Below are 24,377 nucleotides of genomic sequence, written 5' to 3' on the forward strand. Positions count from 1 at the left end.
ATTCATCTATTTTTTGGATTTTTCTTTTGTTATAGTTATAAACAGAAAACATCTGTTCATGTGATTAGTAAAAAATTGACAAGTATCAGTAATGGGTTTAATGAAGTAAATTTAAAGTTTTCAGAGAATTTCACTGGACACAAAGTTAATCTACCCAATTTAAAAAGCCATATGCAGGAGCGCCTGGCTGGCTAAGTTGGAAAAGCATACAAATCTTGATCTTAGGGTTTTGAGTTCAAGCCCTGTGTTGGGTGTAGAGATTACATAAAAAATCATATACATGGCAAAGCAGTTAAAACTTTCACACACTATCTCCATTACATGAATATATACCTACAGAACTATTGGCACAGGTCTGATTTTCCTTCATGAACTACTGTTTACTACTCCAGAACACTGGTAAAGAAATTCTGTCATCTACCCAACAAACCTGGTATACCTGATACAGAATACTAATGATATTTGGCATACCTTCCAATGATGCCATAAAAATAAATGAAGGAAGGCTTTCGAGTAAATCTTTAAAGAATTTTTAAAGGGGCTTTTCCTAAACAGTAACCTTGCATTTGATTGGCTTCAGGGAAAATTAAACAATGTGGTTATTCATGAGGGTAAAATCATAAATTATAAATTGATTTATTTTTTGCATACCTGAAGATTGGCAAAATCCAGTATGTGAAGACAGCACTAAATTTTCGGTCACAGGCTTAATTTTCTGTTCATCACTGCTCCCCTCACCTACAGAATTCTGGTCATCTCCTATATCAGAAGATGATGAACTAATGTCAGCTTGCTTCCTTTTAGTGCTTGTTCTCAGGGAGTTTCTCATTTTCTCCTTGACACTGACTGCCTTCTTTTTAGCTGAAGTTCTCTGTTTCTTCAGCTTTTTATTGTCTTCAGAACTTTCCTCACCATCAGAAGATGATGAGCCACTATGTACTTCCTTGGTATTTCTCTTTGAATTTAAATTTCTTCTTTCCTTCAGTTCTATTCTTTTCAGTCTCTTATCAGAAGAATCACAACCATCTTCTTTCATGGAATATTTCTCAGTATCAGATGATGAACAATCTCGTCTCTTCGTTGAACTCTTTTCAGGCAGGTTGCACCTTTTCTTCACTCTACTGGATACTCCATTCTTACTCTTTTTATCTTCTGAAGAATCACAACTATCTCTTTTCCCCTGTAATTTCTCAGCCTTATCAGATAATTCATCCTTCTTTTCAGAAGTTTTATCTTTTATTTGTTTTCTTTTCTTTTCCCCATAAGTTGTGTCATTCTTATTTTGTTTTATTCCTTTAGGAAAACGAGAAATTTCTTCTCCCTCGGGTAATTTCTCAGTGCTATCAGATGATGATTCATACTGTTGTTCCATCTTAATTACATTTTTCTTCAAATCTGTAATTTTCTTTTCTTTTACTTCAGTTCCCTTTTTGCTCAGCTTTTTATCATCTTCAGAGGATTCATCACTTTGCTCTTTCTTTGGGAACTTCTCAGCAATGTCCAGTAATCCAGTCTGTACTCTCTTACCCATTTTGGTTTTCAAATGCTTACTCCTTTCTTTAGTTTCAGCAACCTTTTTGTCTTCTGGAGAATTAAAACTCTCCTCTTTCCCTGAAGGCAACTTAGCACCATCAGAAGAAACACCTGACTGCTGCTTTTTAGACATTCGATCTCTTAAGTCCATGATGGTCTTGTCTTTAACAACTGTGCCTTCTGCTGAAGAGAAATTTTCTCTCTCTTGTTTCCTTTCAGCATCATCAGATGATCCTTCTTGTGCAATCTTCAAACTTTTCTGCCCTTGATTATCCATTCCTTTTTTCCTGTGTGTTTCATCTTCAGAAGAATCATAATCTTCTTTATTTGGAACTCTTTTTTTGGTTGTTTTGGTAGCCCCAATTTTACTCATGCTCTTTATCTCTTTCTCTAATTCTGAGTCATAATTGGAAGATTCAGACTGGTTTTGTCGTTTCTTTTTAGAAATTATAGACCTTTTAGCTGATTTGCCTTTCTTAATATCATAATCTGAGCCAGAAGTAGAACTTTTTCGTTTCCTTTTTCCTTTATCATCTTTCCCTGTTTGAGTCTTTAAATCATATAAAGTCTTCTCATGGTTTGTATGAGTTTCATTAATATCAGTATCTGAAGAAGAACTGTGACTCATCCTGGATACCTCTTTCAGGATTGCTAACATTTCATCAGAATCGGAATTCTGATCCACAATCTCTGACTGCTTAGATTTAGGCAATTTATTAGGTTTAGGATTATCTACAGCACTGTCAGAAGAATTCCGCTTATCCTTTTTTCTCATTGGAACGGATAGTTTTTGTTTCTCCTTAACTGTTTCATTACTTTCTTCATCTGAATTAGATGTTGCAGGATTAGTTTCTGTCTGTCGCCTCAAGGGTGTAGTCTTCACACGTGGGGATCTTCGAAGATCAGATTCTTCTGAAAGTAATGGAACTTCACTTTCAAACAAATGCTCATTATCATTCTTTTCCTCTCCAAGTCCACAGTTCTCTGGCTTGGTGTTCAGACTAGAACTTTTATAGCCATCTTTATCTTGTGGAACTTCTTGACAATCAGCACCTTTAATTGGCGAATTAGAAAGGGAAACAGGGGTGAGTTTAACATATAATTCTTTTGTTACTTTAGCTGTAGTTTTTGACTTAATACCTCCTCTGTTGTCTTTTGAAGTAATACTTAATTTTACAGAAGAATTCTCCAATTCTTGCTCTGTTCCACTATTGCCATCTCCCTGATTATCTGCTGAACTCTGAACTTCCATAGCTGTCTCAAGATTCTCAAAAATGTCTTCTGGAACTGAAGAAGGAACAGACACAATATCCATATCCAAATCTTCAGAAGTGTTAGTAGGTTCATACTGAGGTTCTTCTTTTTTATCAGATTTCTTATGTTCACCACTGGCACTTTTATTTGCTCTTTGTTCCTGTGCTACAATACTCTGATCCATGTGCTCACTATCTACCTGCTTTCTTGACAGTTTAGCTTCTGATTTTGAAAAATCTTTCCTTTCCAAAGCACAGGGTTTTTCTCCCTTTCGTACTTTTGTTTCAGATTTAGCATCTATGACTTTATGCTCTTTGGTATTTTTCTCTTTGTTTACAGCATCCAAAGCTTGAATCTCTGAATTCAAATCTTCTTCTAATGCAAGATGAGCTTTCTTGATATCAGCCAACACAGATTTAAAAGCCTTAAGCTGACGTAACTTTGTAGCAGAACTGATTTCTGAATTATCTGCTGCCTGCTTCAAAAACTTAACATAACTGGAGTTCATGTTAGCTGTGGTCTCAATCAGTTTTTTTGCCTTCTTAATCATCTCTTTAGGCACAATTAGTGCTGAATAAGAGTAGGTTACAGTACCAGAACATGAATCATCTAATTTCTTTTCTTCTCCATTACAATTTGAATTATTTTTCTTTGGAGAAAATCTGGGTGTATGGTCATATACTTTATTACTCTTTTCATTGTCAACTTTTATCTTCTTTTTATTTTGTTGCAACAATTGTTCTAAATTTTCAAATACGCTATTACATGCAGTAACCAAGTCCAACAAAGGTTCTGGGTGACAAATGTAGCAATACCACTGATTGTTTTCATCCATTATTGTAGAGAGCTCCTTTCGACCAAGGTTGCGCAAAATGCATTTCTTACAGAAAGCATTATGGCAAAAGTCGCAACAAATCAAGTTTCCACCTTCTGCACACCACCTGAAATTATTAAAATATTAAAATGTCATTCCCAGGGGCACCTGGTGCCTCAGTCAGTTAAACCTCTGACTCTTGATTTCACCTCAGGTCATGATTCTGGGGTCATGGGATCAAGCCCTGCATTGGGCTCTGTGCTGAGCATGGAGCCTCCTTAAGGTTCTGTCTCTTTCTCCCTCTGCCCCTCTCCCCAGCTCATGCTCACTCTCTCTCTTTCTCTCTCTCTCTAAAAATAAAAAAATAAAAAGTAAATACTATTCTCAAATTACTCTCACTTTAAATTTTTTCATTATTAAAGCAACTTAGGGGTGCCTGGGTGGTTTAGTGGTTACACGTCCAACTTCAGCTCACGTCATGATCTCACAGCCTGTGGGTTCGAGCCCGGCATTGGGCTCTGTGTGGACAGCTCAGAGCCTGGAGCCTGCCTCATATCCTGTGTCTCCCTCTTTCCCTGCCCCTCTCCTGCTCACACTCTGTCTGTCTGTCTCTCTCTCTCTCTCTCTCTCTCTCTCAAAAATAAATAAACATTAAAAAAATTTAAAGCAACTTAAAATTTCGTGCCAGGAATTTTAATAGTAAAGTTATTTGGATCATCTGCCTATTCTTTATTGGAAACTTAAAAGAGACATAAACTGAAGGTTTTGTGGAAAAAAAATAACCTTCCATTAGATACATCAATGATGATACTATAAAAAATGGATCTAATAACATACTATGTAAGAATTTCCCCCAAAAAAGTAGACAGTACTGAATTTTAGCTCATCATGATTTATTACCTACCTACATTGTTCATCCATTCCATCAGAGTCACGGCTAATATCATCACTCATGTAATATTTAAAGCAATTCTATTAAAAGAAAAGGGGAAGGGGAAATTTTAAATTCAAAATGAATAACATTCATAATGGACAAAAACTTTATTTTTAAGTCATTAAAAAAAAGTAAAGGGAGCGTGTGTGTGTGTGTGTGTGTGTGTTTTAGAGAATAAAAGCAAAAACACTGCACTGCCCAATGCTGGGGTAGTATTCTAGTATTTCCAGACATAGAAATATCTCAAGAAAATTAATTCCTTGAAATAGATTTCCATATCATCAAGTACCACTATTCCTTATATAAAATTTATAGAAGATTTTGGTAAAGCAAATTTCTGATCCCATACAACTAGCTACTAAACCTCTACATAAAAATGCATTAGATGTTGCTGCTACTTAATGAATTTAATAGTCTTCATATATCAACAGTTACTATGTATATACAGCTAAGCAACATTATCGTACATTAAGCTACATTCCCTTTAAATCTCAAGCCCTTATTATGGAAGACAGGAGGTATTACACCCAATTTGAGAGAAAAGGCTAAGATTCATTATCATTAATATGTAAATAAATTTTCTAAAGTCATACAACTAGTTAAGAGCCAATGCTGGTATTCAAATCCAAGCCCCATGGACTTTAAATTCCTTTTCACTAAGACTGGAAAAAGGTTAGGTTCCATGCCCAGTGTTGAAAAGTACTGATTACTGAATTGGGCTAGGCTCAACAGACTGGTCCTTGGAAAAACATCAATTATATATATAAGAGAAAGGAAATGCACATTACAAATCCAGGAATATAAAATTCAGCCACCACATTTGAAAACTAGAAGCTAAGACATGTCCCATAAATAGGCTCCTGGCTAAACTGAATGCAAAGAATGGAGTGACACAAATTACTAAAGGAGAAAGTAAATTTAGTCCATTTAAGTAGGTGTATATCAACAATTCAAATAATGAATGATTCAGAATTGGAATTCTGAGGAAAATCTGGTCGGCCCCTGCATTTCAAGGAGGCATTTTGTTGGGATACTAACACAGAATTAATCTTAGCAATAATGAGTTAGGGAAACCATAACCTTAATATTATAGATACTTAAAATTAACTCCAAGGTATTACTAATAAAAGAATATACACAGAATGTTAAAACTGTCTTCAACACATATGAAGCATTTTTAATTCTATTATCTTGTGACAAAACCTTGTCCCATGTAGAAAGCTTAGATTTGGTTAACCAGAATTCATAGGTTATAAAACACATGTGTACACACATAAACTCTTCAGATTTGCCAACACACCATGCTCCCCTTCACCTATCAGTCTTTGAATACCATGTTGCCTCTGCTTAGAATATGCTGAACCAATCCCACTGCACCAGGCTAATTCGTATTTATATTCCAGATATCAGCTTATATCATTCTCCATTATAAAGTCCCCCTACCCAACTCCAAATTACACAGGCTTCTGGTGTGTTCCCATAGTACATAGTATTCCCCCTATCGTGTCACTTATTCGGCTTTTTGGTCTGTCTGTCTTCTCCACTACAGTTTAAGTCCTCCAAAGACAGAGACCATTTCCATCTTCTTCATCAATGTGAACCAAAAGTCTAACATATAGTAAGCATTCAAATATTTGTGGAATGAATTATAAACAGATGATTACATACCTTACAAATAAGTACTTGCAGTGAAGGATGTCTATAAATGGAATCTTTTTGAAAATGATTGACCTGCTGTCCACAAGCTGTGCAGCTCACAATCCCATGAAGCCCATCTTCTAGGAGAAAGGAGTGACCATTATTCACACATACACACACACATAAAAAAAGATATTTACTTTAGTCAGCATTGTGCTACTTTTACATTGGAAATTAAATACTTCAGAATCCTTAGAAAAGTGACATTTTGGCCACAAAAGGCTAATAATTTTATGGACTTACTAAAACATGACAACCTTAGCAAATTCTAGAACTAGAAATACCAATCTGTTTCCTTTAGATGCAAATCTTATTTCCCACAACAACTTGATAAAAACTCCATAAGAGAAGTTCTAAAAATAGGGATCAAGAGCTCTTTTTCATTTTGCTATTGCTTTGCAAATAAATTAATTATCAGTTCTTAATGAACAGGGAAGCAAGTGATATACATGTAAGTCTTTTGTAACCTTATACTTAAGTTAGATATGCCATTAATTTTTTATCCTTAAAATAAAAATATCTGCATAGACTCTTCCAGTATAGTGTGTGAAAACCTGACAATTTTAAATTACCAATTTCTTTCCTCAGATTACTTCAATACCATCCCCATCTCCCTCAGATTACTTCACTATAATTCCCATTAACCTGCCTTCTATGTCAATTTCACTATCCACTCCATATCAGCATGGTCTATTTCCAAATAAGGACAAATAAGACTTGCACATATATCTATCTTGGCAGCAAAACCCGAGAAAGACAGTGTTTGCAGGAAAACAGACTGAAGATAACCTAACATGACAAAGAGGAAACCTCTTCTGCCTTACTCTTGTCCCTAGTTCTGCCTTGAGCAGTGTTTCACAATCTAAGCTGAACATCAGAATCCTCTCTGAAGAAACTTTTTAAAAGCAGAGACAGCCATTACACCCCTAAACCTCTGAGAATCTCCTGGACATTTTTTTTTTAGTTTTATTGATGGTTCTGATGTGCAACCAAGACCTTGATACAAGTAACATGGTAGATTAGGATTCTAAACAGGCCAATAAAAACGCCTGCATTCACAAATAAAAAGATGATTAGAAGAATAATAAACTATCTCTATATCTAAATAAAAGACAAAACAACACATATATTTCTCACCTTTTAATATTCTATTTTGGTTTTTTTCTTACTCTTTATGTGCAAGACACCATGGACCCAAACATTATCACAAATATTCTTATTTGCAGAAGTTAAAAAAGTTTAAACAAGTTTTAAGGGCACCATCATACTTTTCCAGACAATATAGAAAATTTGAAGACTCACTATGTAAGTTACTAATATTTTATTTTAAATCAAACTGTCCTACATCAGTGTTTGGTCTTGAGGATTCATTCTGTATTTGTTTTAGTAGAAATAAATACACAGTGTACTTCATTTCAAATAATGATTGAATTCAGATATACTAACAAAAGCTAGAATATGAATATTCATCCAATGTTAACATAATAAATATTAAACATCTTCTATGTGCTTTTTGCACGTATATCACTCAATAATCAAAACTCAGTGATCCTTTGGAGAATTTCTCCCACGTGTGCACAAAGAATCATATACACAATATTCATTGCAGCACTATTTAGGAAATTAGAAAACTTTGAAAATAAAAAAATTCCATTTGGGATATGGATAATGGTTTACTCATATAACAAAATTTTATACAGCAGTGGAAAATAAAAAATTAGATGTACGTTTTACTGATATGGCACACTTCAAAAACAATGCTGAATGTGAAATGGTGCAAAAGAATATAGAGGACACTATTTTGTATATTTTTAAATGAAAAAGAAATGCTTTGTGAATAAACATCTATAGGAAAAATATAAAAACATGCATGAAAATAATACACATGCATATGAATAGAAACTTCAGAATAATCATTATTAGAGGGGTGGGAGGAGGAAGAGGAAATAGAGGAGTAGGACTGAACCAGTATTTCATTTAAGGGAGATGTGAACCAAATACTGAATAATGGTCAAAGGTTACTTTTTGTACTTGTTTCTATATGCATATATTTTAAACTTTTATTTTTAGTTGTGAAATATCTTAATGGTTATAACAGTGTAGAAATGGAAAAGAGGCATTTTCATTTCTGGGCTCAATACATTTTAATAGATTTAAATAAAACAAAATTCTATAAAACATTAATTAAAAAACTGAAGATGACACAAAGAAATGGAAAAACATTCCATGCTAATGGATTGGAAGAACAAATATTGTTAAAATGTCTATACTACTCAAAGCAATCTACAGATTTAATGCAAACTCTATCAAAATACCACCAGCATTTTCACACACTAGAAGAATTCAAAAATTTGTATGGAACCACAAAAGACCCTGAATAGCCAAACCAATCTTGAAAAAGAAAAGCAAAGTTGAAGGTATCACAATTCCACACTTAAGTCATATTACAAAGTTGTAGTAATCAAAAGAGCATGGTACTGGCACAAAAACAGACACATACATCAATAGAACAGAACAGAAAACCCAGAAATAAATCCGTAATTATATGGTCAATTAATCTTTGACAAAGCAAGAAAGAATATCCAGTGGAAAAAAAGTCTCTTCAACAAATGGTGCTGGGAAAACTGGACATCTATATGCAAAGAATTAAACTGGACCACTTTCTTTCACCACACACAAAACAAACTAGTTGGCTCAGCCAGTGGAGTATGCAACTCTTCATCGCAGGGTTGTGAGTTCCAGCCCTTTGTTGGGTACAAAGCTTACTTAAAAATAAAATCTCTAACAAAAAAAAAAAATCCTAGAAGAGAGCACAGGTACTAATGTCTCTTGACATGAGCTGTCACAACATTTTTCGAGATATGTCTCCTGAGGCAAGGGAAATAAAAGCAAAAACAAACAAACAAAACTATTGGGACTACCATCAAAATAAAAAGCTTCTGCACAGCAAAGGAAACAATCAACAAAACTAAAAGACAACCTACAGAATGGGAGAAGATATTTGCAAATGACATATCCAATAAAGGGTTATTATCTAAAATATATAAAGAACTTCTAAAACTCAACACTCAAAAAGAAAATAATCTATTTAAAAAATGGGCATAGGTCATGAACAGACATTTTTCCAAAGATGTTCAACAGACACATGATCCAGATTTCAACAGACACATGAAAAGACATTCAACATCACTCAGGGAAATGCAAATCATAATAAATACAATGAGCTATCATCTCACATCTGTCAGAATGGTTAAAATCAAAAACACAAGAAAAAAAGTGTTGACAAGGATGCAGAGAAAAAGGAACCCTCTTGCACTGTTGGTGGGAATGTAAACTGGTGCACCCACTGTGGAAAACAGTATGGAAATTCATCAAAAGTTAAAAATAGAACTACCCTATGATCTAGTAATCACACTATTGGGTATTTACCCCCAAAATAAAAAAAAAAAAAAACCACCCACTAATTCGAAGAGACACATGTACCCCTGTTTATAGAAGCATAATTTAAAATAGCCAAATTATGTAAGCAGCCCAAGTTTCCACTGATAGATGAATGGATAAAGAAGATATGGTATATATACATAATGGAATGTTACTCAGCCATAAAAAAGAATGAAATCTTGCCATTTGCAATGACATGGATAGAGCTAGAAAGTATGATGCTAGACAAAGTAAGTCAGAGAAAAACAAATACCATATGATTTCACCCATATGAAGAATTTAAGAGAAAAAAAAATGAGCAAAAGAAAGAGAGAGAGAGAAACCAAGAAACAGACTCTTAGCTATAGAGAACAAACTAATGGTTACCAGAGGGGAGGTAGGTGCAAGGATTCATAAAATAGGTGATAGGGATTAAGGAGTATACTGGTCATGATAAGCACTGGGTGATGTATGAAACTGTTGAAACACTATATTGTATACCCGAAACTAAAATAACACTGTATGTTAACTATACTGGAATGTGAAATAAAATAAAAAGAAATAAAAAGAAAAGAACAAAATTATTGTGCCAGATAGAAAAATCAGATGTAAAATAAACTTTCTAACAAAATGGGGGAAAGGATGTCAAAATAGGCTATGGTATTTTAAGTGTCTCCTGAAATGGTCCATATAGCTAGATCTTTAGGTTTAATTTTGTTTCCAACCAATGTAAGATTACTTTATAAACAGTTTACTTTCTTGATCATTTCCTAAATTAGGCTTCAATTATAGAATTAACTTTCCTAGGAAGTTTGAATATTAACTAGCAATTCAGTACCTAAGATCACTAGTTTATTCATACACATGCATACTAGTAAACACAGTTAAATTTCCCATGTGACTTCTGACAGCTTAAAGATGTAGCAAATCATTAAGACAAAAATTAACATGAGAGCTTTAGGTGCTACTATATGGCTATAAACATACATATTTCATTAACATGATATAAACATTACTACACAGAACACTCAATAAAATGTTCCAGAAACATACCAGCTCAGACCAAATACCAGCAGCACTGTGAAGTGGCATTAAGTACACCCTCCCCAACAACTATGGTTCTTTTTTCATTCTCCTTTTGGTCCTTACACACATTCTAGACACTGACTGCTCCAGAGTCCTTCCCAAAAGACACCACTTAGATACTAATTTTGACACAATGCAGTACACGTAGTTATCTGTCCTCTAGACTCTTGCTACTGATCCCTACATCAATCACCTTCTACTTGCTGATTCTTGTTTTAAGAAAACTATTTAGGGGCGCCTGGGTGGCTCAGTCGGTTAAGCATCCGACTTCGCTCCGGTCTTGATCTCACGGTTCATGGGTTCGAGCCCCGCGTCAGGCTCTGTGCTGAGAGCTCAGAGCCTGGAGCCTGCTTTGGATTCTGTGTCTCCCTCTCTCTCTGCCCCTCCCCTGCTCGCGCTCTCTCTCTCTCAAAAAATAAACATTAAAAAAAAATTTTTTTTTAAAGAAAACTATTTAGCTTTGGTGAGCTCTGTTGCTGCAATGACAGTTTCCCTACTATGAACTACATTCTCAATAAATCTTCCACACGCTTGAAAGGAGCAGAACACCCCCTTGTGGACAGAAGACTAAACAACATTCCCTTGATTTTCTCCAACAACCTAATGAATTATTTAATCTGAAAAAATATATAACAAATACAGACATATTTTACTAATTCCATCAAGATAATCATATAGCACTGAAATAATAATCTACACAAAATTTCACCAATATAACTACTATTCTATAATTTCACAAGTGAAATAATAAATATTAAACAGACATGCTTCCATTATACTTCTACTTAGAAATTTAGTGTCATGTTCTATTTTTTAGAGATTCATTCCTGTTATAGGCATAGATTCTGGCTCTGTTAATCTGCCCAAAAATACGGCACTATTTAAAAATCATGCAGAAACAAATGGGAAACATACTCCACTGACATAAATTTCTAAACGAATCCTCCTTATGCTAACTTTCTACAGATGATTAGCCAACATGGTGCGTGTACAAGTGCGGGGGTAGACAGACAAAAGAAGAGATGGCTCAGACAGGTGGAGGGAAGGTTATAGTTCTAGCTCCCTTCTCCTTCCTACTCATCTCTACATTATCCTTACATCAATTGATCTCCAACTTTAATGTAGGAAAGAACAAAATGGGGCTCATTCTTGACATCAGCGCCAAAAATTCTAATGTGTTAGGAGTGGAGTCAAGGGATTTGCATTTTTAATAAGCACCCCAAACAACACTAATGCACAGGTAACTCTGTAAAACAATGTATTAGATATACATAAAGTTACCCAAAGGCCACAGGCAAGGTATTGTCCAAATCTGAAATTCTTTCAGGGTGAGAGGGAACACATGGTATTTTGGCATATAGGCATTACAGAACTAACATGTATAAGGAGGAAATGCTAAGCTTCTTGAGATAACTTTATAGCCACTGAAGGCAAAGGTATTTTGATAAATGGTGTTTAACCTTTTCTGCTTCAGAGCTCAGAGAGAAACAGAAGTTATTTTTAAGTAGTGCTTTTAATAAACAATGGGCAGAAAAGTGGAGGTATTTTTAATGAGCACATCAGATTTTCCAATATGGTCATAAACAGCAATTTAAATTCATGTTTTCATTTTCACTTGTATTTACCTCCGCGTTTTTTGAGATTTTCAGTTTTCATTTTACTTCTGCTTCTAAATTCAGGCCCTTTAAAATCATCTTTGTCTTCATTCAGCACTGGCTCTGGTTGTACAATCACTGTACCTAGAATGATTTCATTTAAAAAACCATTACACATATTAAATGTGCAAGTGAAGTGCAAGACTTCAGTTCAGATAAAGCCAACATTGCTGGTACATAATTTTGTCTCTTTCAAGCTTTCAATACTTGTATAAGGACCTCTCAAGAGTAAATAAAACAGGGAAATATAAAAGGGCCAGGTGTCAGCAATCAGATTACTTGTTGGAATATAATTAATAGAGTGGGGGTATTATGAACTGATTACAACAGAAATGTGTGAATTAAGTAGAAAGCCTCAGCCCAGTTCTGAATTTTTACACTGCCTATCACAAAAAACTGCATTTGAGTATGAACACCCATGCTAAGTTCCAAAAGAGTTTATACAATAGAAGGACCAGAAGGAAAATTTTAAAACGACATCCTATTCTTCTCATAATACAAATCACAAACTCAGAAAAAGATTTTTAAGGGTTTTTTTTTTAATATCGCTTTGGGGGAGGATAGTGGGAGGCAATGTGAGAAGTTAATTCTGCTATTACTGCTATACCTATTCTGAGGCATTTCCCAACTAGTATGTCAAAGTTTCAGTACCCTGAAAAGTCCTTAAAGAGTCTTAAACAGAAGACTGCCTTAAGATACTTAAGTTCAAGTGCTCTAACAATAAGCTGTAGAATGAGATCAATTGTTGATTTCTATGGAATAATTTAGAAAGAATGTACTTTCTTAGATACAAAACACATAAACTGAGAAGACAGGTTGTTAATTTAAGTTTTCATTATAATCTCTCAAGAGCAAATAAAGCAGGAGCATAGTAAAAAGGGTCCAGGTCTCACATTCACCTACATTGCTGGGCTTAGTAATTGGGCATTATTGGCAATAATTAAGAAAGTAAAACCTGGTAGCTGTCAGGGGTGGTCTCCCTGAAATACGGGCCTATGTTATTTAGCAAGCAAGCAGATTTTGTCAAGGTAGAGCCTCTAGTTATATGTATTTCTGAGTCTCCATAAAAAAGGTGGAGGCAAGCAGGCATAGAGGACTGAGTTTTACAAACTAGTGAATTTAAATAATCTACACACACAAAAAAAACTTTATTTACAATAACCATTTCACATATATACTCTCAGAGAAGCCATGGCATTTGAAAAGCTAAAGATTTATAATTAACAAAAAAATAGAATTATTTCTGAAGATTCTTCTCTAAATGGAAGCAAAACAATAGAGTAGAAAGAATACTCCCTAGCTTTGGATTCAGGCAGACCTGGGTTCAAATCTTAGTTTCTCAATTTAAAGCTGAAAAAGTACCTTGAGCTCTGAATTTGTTCCTTAATCTCCACAAGTAGAAACAACTACCTTACAGTATTGGTCTGCAGATTAAATGAGTTAGTTCTATAAGAGTCTGGTACCTATATATACTCAATATACTATAATAATAATCATCACCCAAATTCTACCTTATGAAACAGGTCTATTTTTGGCTTGGTGGAAGAGAATTATGCTTAATTTCAGGTTAGAAACATCCCATACTAACTTTCTTCCACAGTATCATTTAAAGAAAGATTTGAATTCCTATTTCTTAGCTCACCCAGTGGCCATCGTAAGGACTCCCAGTGACAACCACTAGGAATGTAACGATCCAAGGTGAGTCACTGCCTATGGGACTCACACTCCCATATTAGCTGTTTCTGCCCTAAGCCACCAACCATTGCGTAAAATTGTCATAAATGATATGCAAAGCCAAGTAAATGGTAGGCCCACCAATTTTCCTTCTATCTTCTTCCTTTCATTCATTCCTTTTCCTTATTTCACCTCTCACCTACTATAACTCCTAATTTGTCCTGGTCAAGCAATGTCTTACGCTCCTTCCCATGATTTTTTTAAACTTTCATAATCAAAATCTGTGTCACAAAAATATAAATGTAGACAGAGAACAAAGTTTAGTAAACACTACTATAAATGATCTGTGAGGATAAATTTGAAAAATCTGCTAAGAGCCTTAAACATATTAATAAAGAAAAAATATTGAAACTTTTGACTCTGAAACACCATGAAATTACCAAGACCTTTGTCATTACTCTTATCATATAATCATACTGCTCTCAGACTTGGGCTATGAAACTTCCAAGATTTTCATTTGGCTTTTTCTTACCTCAATCTAAAGAATGAGGTTTTTGAGATCAGAGCTGCAACAGTTGAAAGGTATGTGACAAGGCTTTTTAAAGAGATAAAACTTAAAAAAAATACATCTATCTTTGATAATTAACTTCAGCTTTTAGTCTTAGAGAATTTAAGAATGCAGTAAGATTAAACCAGACTTTAAATGTCTTTTTAAAGTTTTCAGAATATTATGTTTTCCTATATAGCAAGCATATTTAAATTTGAACCAAAACTTAGTTTAAACTTTTAAACTAACCTCCACATTCAAATATTATTTGGAAACTAAAATCCCTTTTCTAAAACCCAATGGAAAGAGGAAATAAGTTTTATTCTTTTTCAGAGCTGACTGCAGTCTAAGTTTTTAACCTCAATAACATACATTATCATTACCATTCTAATACATCTCCAGACCACCACTATTAAGATGCTAGTTTTGTTCCCTTACACACAGCTAAACAATAATCAAGTTCTTAATTTTATAATAACGACATTTAAAAACACATTTCAACTTTAACTTCATATGAAAAATTAATACACATTACCTTTTGGCAAGCTTTGCATAGTAATATCATTTTCTGAATTTTCATTAGAAGCATCTTCATTTACAGTTTCATCCAAAGGTTTTTCATCATCAGATTCAACATACTTTGTCACAATTGAAGGTTTCCTATGAAAGAATTAAGTCCACAGAATTATGGGCATTTCTTACAATTGGAAAACTACCCAAAGAACATGTTATATTGAACAGTGGCTCTTAACCAGAAATACACATCAGACTCACCTGGGGAAGCACACATCTCTGTACCGTATTACAGAAAATTAGGACTCAGTAGGTCTGGGGTAGGACCATGGTATGTTCATTCTGAAAAAGCTACCGGGGGGATCATGAAGGGAACTCCTCTTTAAAAATCACCACTTTAGGGAATAAGTTAATAACAAGTAAGTTGTGTTTATTAAGAGACATTCCTACTGGTAAGAGACAACAAATGCCCAATACAATAAACTGTGAACTTCTAATCAAATCTATACTCCACAGTATATTATGCTTTATAGTATGATTGAAGTAGTTTAGGTCCTTATATACAATTTGTTTTGACAATTTAACACAGAAAAGTATTTTTACCACTCTTTGATCTTCTTATAACTTCCTCATAATTATAATGGCTATCTCTCCCCATCCTGAACAATTTCACATAATCCTAAAAAACGCATTATTGCCTCATGAGGTATTCATTTCATTTTCTCCTCTGTCCTTTGAGCACATATATATATGATCTAAAAGAAATAATCTATGTTTTGCAAGGGCCACTAATGCATAATAAATCTTCCTTGGAAAATTCCAGTAAATTTCAAAGTAAGAATGAATCAATAACTGAAGTTAATTGATGGATACAAGAGGATTCATTACACTGTACTGTCCAGTTTTTAATGTGTACATTTATATAAAACAGTTTACTTAATTAGAACAAGAGTGCTTGAAATAAGTTTAGAAAAGATTATTATTCTTAGAAAAAGAAAATAAAACATCCTGAAAACGTTTTCCCTTCAGTATCAACCAACCTTTTTGATCGTGACGATCCCAATGATTTGGATTTTTCCGAAGAGCTAGCTCCCTAAATGTGAGAAATAAATTTAAAAGTGAATACAATTATCAAAGAAACATCCCTACAATTAACTATTTCCCTTTACAAGATCTCTGATATAGTGATACAGAGTATTACTTTTATGCCTAAAACATTTTTATAAAAGGAACTTCAAAAACTAATTCATTTATTCTCAGGCTTCCTTAGATTAAGATTAATTTTCTTTCACTTTTTAAATTAAATTATTACTGTTGAATTTTGTAGGGTAGGTAAGAATGCACTGCTATATCATGATTTTTGCCCAAGTCAACAAAGACAAAATAAAGGTATAGAAGTAATCAGATCACAACAGACAGGGAGTTTTGAGGATGTAAAAAAATGTGTCATTTTCTCTATCCCAACATATGGCACAAAGTACCTTCTATGATTCTCTTTGAGATACTAAATTTACCTTCATTGTGCCAGTAATAATCAGTATATTTCTTGAATTAAATTTTTTATACTAGGTGGAAAAAAATCTCAAAACTATGCCTGGGTATCCCAGGTAAAGGACCTCAGAATGGGTTCCTATAATAATGCTTAAGATACTCTAAATATCCAGTTTTGAGAACTCTCAGAACCATGGAGTCATGTTCATAAACAATCACCTTGAGTGTCACTACTGCAATATAATAACGTTCAAATACCTATCTGTTAGCAAGCCTTTAGTTGTTTAACTTTAGGTATATTGCTAAAGTGAAACACACAATAATAAAAACAATGAACACCTTCTAAAAAAAAACTATGCAAAATGAAGTATCATAATAGTTGAGTATAACAATAAACTTAAACACATGCATGTACTAAACAGAAGCAATTTGATTATATACACTCTAGTTAGTTATTAATAATTAATAAATATATTTTAGATGTTTCAAATTAGTCTCACCTCTTCCTTGCTGTTTTCCATCATATCCGAGTTATTTCCAGAACCACTGTTTTTTTCTTAAAAGAGAAGAAATAAAAACTTTATTTATCTCTTCAAAGCATCATGAAACAGAACACCAATATCTGCAACTCCATGAACCCATTTTTCAATCTATGAAGTACAACAGTACTAGTAATACATTATTCACATTAAAATATTCCTAAAAGAAACCTTCTTACACTGTTGGTGAGAATGCAAATGGTGCAGCCACTCTGGAAAATAGTATGGAGATTCCTCGAAAAGTTAAAAAAAAGTTTTAAAAAGTTAAAAATACGACCCAGCAATTAATTGTACTACTAGGTATTTACCCAAAGGATACAAAAATACAGATTTGAAGGGGTACATGTACCCTGATGTCTATAGCAACATTATGAACAATAATCAAACTAAGGAAAAACCCCAAATGTACATGTGTACACACACACACACACACACACACACACACACACACGAATACTACTCAGTCATCAAAAAGAATGAAATCTTCCCATTTACATCAATATGGATGGAACTAGAGGAATATTATGCTAAGTCAAATAAATCAGAGAAAGACAAATACCACATGATTTAACTTCTATGTGGAATTTAAGAAACAAAACAGATGAACATAGGAGAAGGGGGGAAAAAGAGAGAGAGAAGCAAACCATAATGCAGAGAATAAACTGAAGGTTGATGGAGGGAGGTGGGTGAGGGATAGGCTAAATGTGTGATGGGGATTAAGGAGGGCACTTGCTATTATGAGCACTGGGTGTTATATGTAAGTGATGAATCACTAAATTCTACTCCTGAAATCATTATTACACTATATATTAACTAACTAGAATTTAAATAAAAATTTAAAAAAGAAAAAAATATTCCTAGAAGAATATTCTCACTAGAATCACTCTCTTATCACACTAACTCCTTCTTAAAAAGCACTCAATTTCTAAAAATAGTAGTTTGGCATCAAAACACTTCCTACTGTAATTTTCTTTTTTTTAAGTTTATTTATTTACTCTGAGAGACACAGACAGCACAAGTGGGGGAGGGGGGGAGAGAGAGAGAGAGAGAGAGAGAGAGAGAGAGAGAATCCCAAGCAGACTCCATGCTGCCAGCACAAAGCCCGAGGTGGGGCTCAAACCCATGAAACCATGAGATCATGACCTGAGCCAAAACTATGAGATCATGACCTGAGCCAAAACCAAGACTCAGACGCTTAACTGAGCCACCCAGGCGCCTCCTTACTGTAATATTCTAAGATATTTTCTCTTAAAAGAAAACTTAACCTCTATCTTCTACTAACAATGAAATCATATTGTTTCCCTTCACCTAAGACAATGGAAAAATAACAAATCTAAAGGAGGCAGAGGAAAATAAATAATAAAGATGAGAGCTAAAGTTAATGAAACAGAATTAGGAAAATAAAAATCACTGAAACCAAAAGTTAGTTCTTTGAAAAGCTGAATGAAATCAACAAACCTGAATCTAAATTGACCAAGAAAAAAGAGAAAAATTCAAATTACTAGAATCAGAAAGTAAAGAGAGACATTACTATTTACCTTAAAGAAATAAAAGGATTATAAAGAAATATCATGAACAATTTAAGGCCAAAATATTAGATAACAAAATATGGAAAAGTTCCTAAACACACACAAGCTAACAAAACTGACTAAAGAAGAGAGTGTGAATAGATTTATAACTGAAGAGCCTGAATTAGTAATCAAAAAACTACCAATGAAGAAAAAGCAAAGGTCCAGATGTCTTCACCACTGAAATATATCAAGCATTCAAAAAAAGTATTCTTGATGCACCTGAGTGGCTCAGTCAGTTAAACATCTGACTCTTGATTTTAGTTCAAGTCATGATCTCCTGGTTCGTGGGTTTGAGCCCCACATCAGGCTCTGTGCTGACAGTACAGAGCGTGCTTGGGATTCTCTCTCTTTCCCTCTCTCTGGCCCTTCCCTGTTCACACACTCTCTCTCTCAAAATAAATAAACATAAAAATAAAGAATTTTTCACAAACTATTCCAATAAAAAAAGGTGGGATACTTCCAATAAAAAAAGTATGGGATACTCATACATGTATATGAGACCAGTATCAAACCAAAACCAGAAAAGTTACCACAAAAAGAGAAATCTACAGAACACTATCACAAATACAGACAGAAAAGTCCTCAACAAAATACTGGCACACTTCAGAATAAAAGACAAGTCTTTCTCCCACAGACTAGGAGAAAACATCTGCACAGGGGCGCCTGGGTGGCTCAGTTGGTTAAGCGTCTGACTTCGGCTCAGGTCATGATCCCATGGCTTACGGGTTTGAGCCCTGTGTTGAGCTCTGTGCTAACAGCTCAGAGCCTGGAGCCTGCTTGGGATACTGTGTCTCTCTCTCTGTCCCTCCTCCAATCACGCTGTCTCTCTCTCTCTCAAAATAAATAAATAAACAACAAAAAAAGAAAAATACAAAAATATACAAATATCAATTGTATTTCTATTCACTTGTAAAAAATGACCTAAAAATAAAGAAAACAACCCAACTTAACATTAAGATGGCTATACTCCTAAAACTGATCTACCTACCTATGCAAACCCTGTCAGAATCCCAGCTGACTTCTTTCTAGAAATTGACTAGCTCATTTTAAAATTCACATAAAATTAAACAGGAAAAACCAAAACAACTTTCAAAAGGAAAAACAAATAGGAAGGCTCACAATTTCAAAACTTAGTGTAAAACAATTTTAATAAATACAGTGCAATACTGGCTAAAGGATAGACCTATAGATCAGTCAAAAAACATTGAAAGTCCAGAAATAAAACCACATATCTATGGTCAACTGATTTTCAATAAGGATGCCAAGACCCTTCGGTGGGGAAATAGAATCTTTTCAACAAATGATGCTAGTAGCATAACTATGTATCCACATGCAAAAAATGAACCTAGAGCCCTGCCTCACTCCACATACAAAAGTTAACTACAGGGGCGCCTGGGTGGCTCACTCAGTTTAGCGTCCCACTCTTGACTTCGGCTCAGGTCATGATTTCACAAGTTCGTTGAGTTCAGATAAAGCCCCACATCCCGCTCTGCACTGACAGACTGGAGCTTGCTTGGGATTCTGTCTACCTCTCTCTCTCTGCCTCTCCCCCACTTGCTCTCTTTCTCTCTCTCTCTCTCAAAATAAATAAAAATAAACTTTAAAAAAAGTTAACTCCAAATGTATCAAACACGTAAATATAAAAGCTAAAGCTATAAAACTCTTAGGAAGAAAATACGGGGCAAATCTTTGTGACCTCAGATTTAGTAATGGATTCTTAGATATGACAACAAAAACATGAGCAACAAAAGGAAAATTAGATTACTTAGACTTTATCTAAATTAAAAGCTTTTGTGTTTCAAAGAACATCATCAAGAAAATGAAAGACAACCAACAAAATGAGGGAAAAAATTTGCAAATCATATGTTTGATCCAAGTTTCCACTGAAAGATGAACAACAAACTAAATATGCTACATACATATAATGGAATACTATTTGGCCTTAAAAAGGAAGGACAGAGGGGCGCCTGGTTGGCTCAGTCGGTTAAGCACCAGCTTCAGCTCAGGTCATGATCTCACGGTTCATGAATTCGAGCCCCACGTCAGGCTCTGTGCTGACAGCTCAGAGCCTGGAGCCTGCTTCAGATTCTGGGTCTCCCTCTCTCTCTGCCCCTCCCCTGCTCACGCTCTGTCTGTCTCTCTCTCTCTCTCTCTCTCTCTCTCTCTCTCAAAAGGAAATAAACATTAAAAAGAAAAAAAAAACTTAAAAAAAGGGAAGAACATCTGGATACAGGCCACAACACTGATGAACCTTGAAGGCATTATGCTAAGTAAAATAGAACATCTGGATACAGGCCACAACATTGAAGGCATTATACTAAGTAAAATAAGCCAGACACAAAAGGACAAAACCTGAAGACCCCTCCCACTTATAGGAGGAGCCTAAAGTAGTCAAATTCATAGAGACAGAATGTAGAATGGTGGTTGCCAGAGGCTGGGGGAGAGAGGATTGGAAAGTTACTGCTTAATGGGTACAGAGTTTCATTTGATGAAGATGAAACGTTCTGGAGATGGATGGTGATGATGTTTGCACAACCATGTGAATGTACTTAATGCCAGAGAATCGTACACTTAAAATTGGTTAAAATGGTAAATTTTATCATAATAAAAAGTCTGGATATATAAAGAATTCTTACAAATCAACGATAAAAAAACAAATACCCAATTAAAAATTGGGCAAAGGATCTGAAAAGACAATTCTCCAAGGAAAATATATACAAATTACCAGTAAGCACATGAAAATATAGTCATCATCAGTCATCAGGCAAATGACAACCAAATCCAAAACGAGACACTACTTCACATGCACTAGGATAGCTAAAATCAAAAAGTCTGATAATATTGTTGGTATAGATACAGAGAAATCAGAATCCTCATATGTTGCTGGTGGGAATGTAAAGTGGTGCAGCCACTTTGGAAAACATTTTGGCATTTCCTCAAAAGATTTAACATAGTTACCATATAACCTAGCAATTCCACTCCTAAGTATGTACTCAAGAGAAATGAAAATATACTGCCATACACAAACATGTTTACAAATGTTTATAGCAGCATTATTCATAATAGCCAAAATGTGGAAACAAGACAAATATCCATGAACAGATCAAACAAATGTCATATAAAAGAACATTATTTGGTCATAAAAAGGAATGAAGTACTAACTAACACATGCTACAACATAGATAAACCTTGAACACATTATACTAAGTGAAAGAAGCCAGTTAAAAAGGACCACATATTATACAATGCCACTGATAAGTCCAAAATAGGGAAATCCAAAAAGAAAGATTAGTGGGGTTGTTTAAGGCTGGGGGGGTGGGTATTTCTTTTCAGGTGATACAAATGTTATAAAATTGGTGACGGTTACACATATCTGTGAAATACTAAAACTGCTAAATTGTATACTTTAAATGGGTGAATTTTATGGTATATAAATTATATCTCAATAACTATTAAAAGTGTTATTAGTCGTTAAGGAAATGTTTTTTATGTGGTTTTACCCACAACAACATATCACTAAATCTCGACCAGCATATATAAAATTAAAAAGAAATTAGAGGTAACTCCAAATGCTGGTGTGGATGCAGAGAAATTGGATCACTCATACATTGCTTTGGCACTCCAAATGCTGGTGTGGATGCAGAGAAATTGGATCACTCATACATTGCTTTGGCACTCATACATTGCTGTGGCCCCTCTGGAAAAGAGTTTATAGTTTAGGAGTGTCTTAAACATGTAATCATCATATGACCAACAAATTGCACTCCCAGGCATTTATCCTGGAGATGTGAAAATTTATGTTCACACAAATGTTCACCAGCAGTTATATTTGTAATAGCTCAAATATGGAATCAGCCCAGATGTCCTTTAACAGGTGAATGGTTAAGCAAACTGTAGTACATCCATACCATGGAAGATCACTACACTGCAATAAAAAGGAAACAACTACAGATAATGCTACAACGCAGATGAATCTCTAGGGAATTAGGCTAAGTGAAAAAACTGAATCCCAACGTATATATACATAGGATTCCATTTATGTAACATGTTTTGAAATGGAGGACAGATTAGTGATTGCCAGGAATTAAACATAGGTAGGAGTCAGGCTAGAGAGGTTAGCATGATTATGAAAGGACAAGATGAGTAATCTGTGAGGGTGGATACACGACTGTGGCTGGGGTTGGGGGGGAGATTGTGAATTAATCCAAGTAACGGAATTGTACAAAACTTAATAAACCCACACAAGTACAAGGAAAACTGAGGAAATATGAATCAGACTCATAGATATCAATAGCTTGATTATAATAATATAGTTTGGTAAAATATTACCATTATGGGGGCAGTGGGCAAAGTGTATACAAGGGCTCTGTATTATTTGTTACAACTGCAAAAAAAAATTGCATGTGAATCTATAATTTTCTGAATATAAATGTCACTTTAAAAAACTGTCAGAAAACTAGGAATAGAGGGAAACATCTTCAATTTAGTAAAGTGTATTTACAAAAACCTTATATAGGGAAAAAATAGTTAACATAGAGGGAGGGAGGCAAACCACAAGAGACTCTTAAATACAGAGAAGAAACTGAGGATGGATAGGGGGTGAGGGAAAATGGGTGATTGGTATTGAGGAGGGCACTTGTTGGGACGAGCACTGGGTGTTGTATGTAAGCCAATTTGACAATAAATTATATTTTAAAAAAAGTTTTTTAAATAAAACCGCAAAAAAGATAACTATACAGTTTTATTGGAGAAAGGTTTTGAAGAGTAAGTGTTCCATACACTTTTTATTTTTTAAGGTTTTCTCTTCTAAGATGGATAAATTCTATTAGTCTGTCATCAAATTCACTGACACTCCTATTCCTACCTTTACTGTCAAGTACAATGATTTGTTGCTCAAAATTATATTTTTTAGTTCTATAATTTCAAAATGGGTTTTTATAGTTTTTATGTCTGTGCTAAGATTTCCTATATATGTCTATTCATCATAAATGTATTTGCTTTTTTGCGCTTGTGCATGGTTTAAAAGCTGTTTTAATATTCTTGTCTGCTAATAGCAACATTTGAGTTGTCTGTAGACTGGTCTCTAATGATTACCTTTCTACTTCAGAACTTCTTCTATTGGATTGCATACTGTTCATTTTGAAAGATACAGTGAAGACACTGCATCCCATTATGTTCCTCCAAACAGTTGATATTTCTGTTATTGGGAGATATTAGCTGAAATCAAACCCCAAAATATTTACCCTGTACTAAAAGCAACTAAAAGTTTTCTACTGTTCTTTTTAACCCTACCTGAGCTGCCTGAAATCTGGGCTGCACTTGAATAATTCAATCACAAACATGGTTGGAGTTCTTGCAGCTTCTGGAGCTCCCAATCTGTAGCTCTCTTCTAAATGGAACCTTCCCCTCTTTTTACAAAAGCTGCTACAGTCTGGCATAAAAAAAGACTCTCAGATCAATGGAACAGAACGGAGAACCCAGAAATGGACCCACAAACGTATGGCCAACTAATCTTTGACAAAGCAGGAAGGAATAGCCAATGGAATAAAGACAGTCTGTCTCTTCAGCAAGTGGTGCTGGGAAAACTGGACAGCAACATGCAGAGGAATGAACCTGGACCACTTTCTTACACCATACACAAAAATAAA

At 34.5% G+C, this 24,377-nt stretch overlaps 1 protein-coding gene across 12 annotated transcripts in view; it reads right to left on the minus strand.

The window, feature by feature from the left end:
• The window catches only part of ATRX (ATRX chromatin remodeler), a 303,341-nt gene that overhangs the window by 205,762 nt on the left and 73,202 nt on the right, over positions 1 to 24,377 (minus strand). For 6 of the 12 annotated variants that reach the window (XR_006710928.1, XM_045471895.1, XM_045471893.1 and 3 more), the window contains 7 exons: positions 17,120 to 17,175; positions 16,169 to 16,221; positions 15,151 to 15,275; positions 12,365 to 12,478; positions 6,204 to 6,313; positions 4,506 to 4,573; positions 652 to 3,728 (listed from right to left, as the gene is read on the minus strand). Coding sequence is in view for 11 of the 12 variants with exons in the window: in XM_045471895.1 (XP_045327851.1) it covers positions 652 to 3,728; positions 4,506 to 4,573; positions 6,204 to 6,313; positions 12,365 to 12,478; positions 15,151 to 15,275; positions 16,169 to 16,221; positions 17,120 to 17,175 (3,603 nt within the window). In the remaining variant the exon portion in view is untranslated. The remainder of the gene's footprint in view (positions 1 to 651; positions 3,729 to 4,505; positions 4,574 to 6,203; positions 6,314 to 12,364; positions 12,479 to 15,150; positions 15,276 to 16,168; positions 16,222 to 17,119; positions 17,176 to 24,377) is intronic. The other 6 variants (XM_045471896.1, XM_045471894.1, XM_045471900.1 and 3 more) reach the window with 3 other exon arrangements.

This window comes from Leopardus geoffroyi, chromosome X (assembly GCF_018350155.1).
Source record: "Leopardus geoffroyi isolate Oge1 chromosome X, O.geoffroyi_Oge1_pat1.0, whole genome shotgun sequence".
NCBI lineage: Eukaryota > Metazoa > Chordata > Mammalia > Carnivora > Felidae > Leopardus > Leopardus geoffroyi.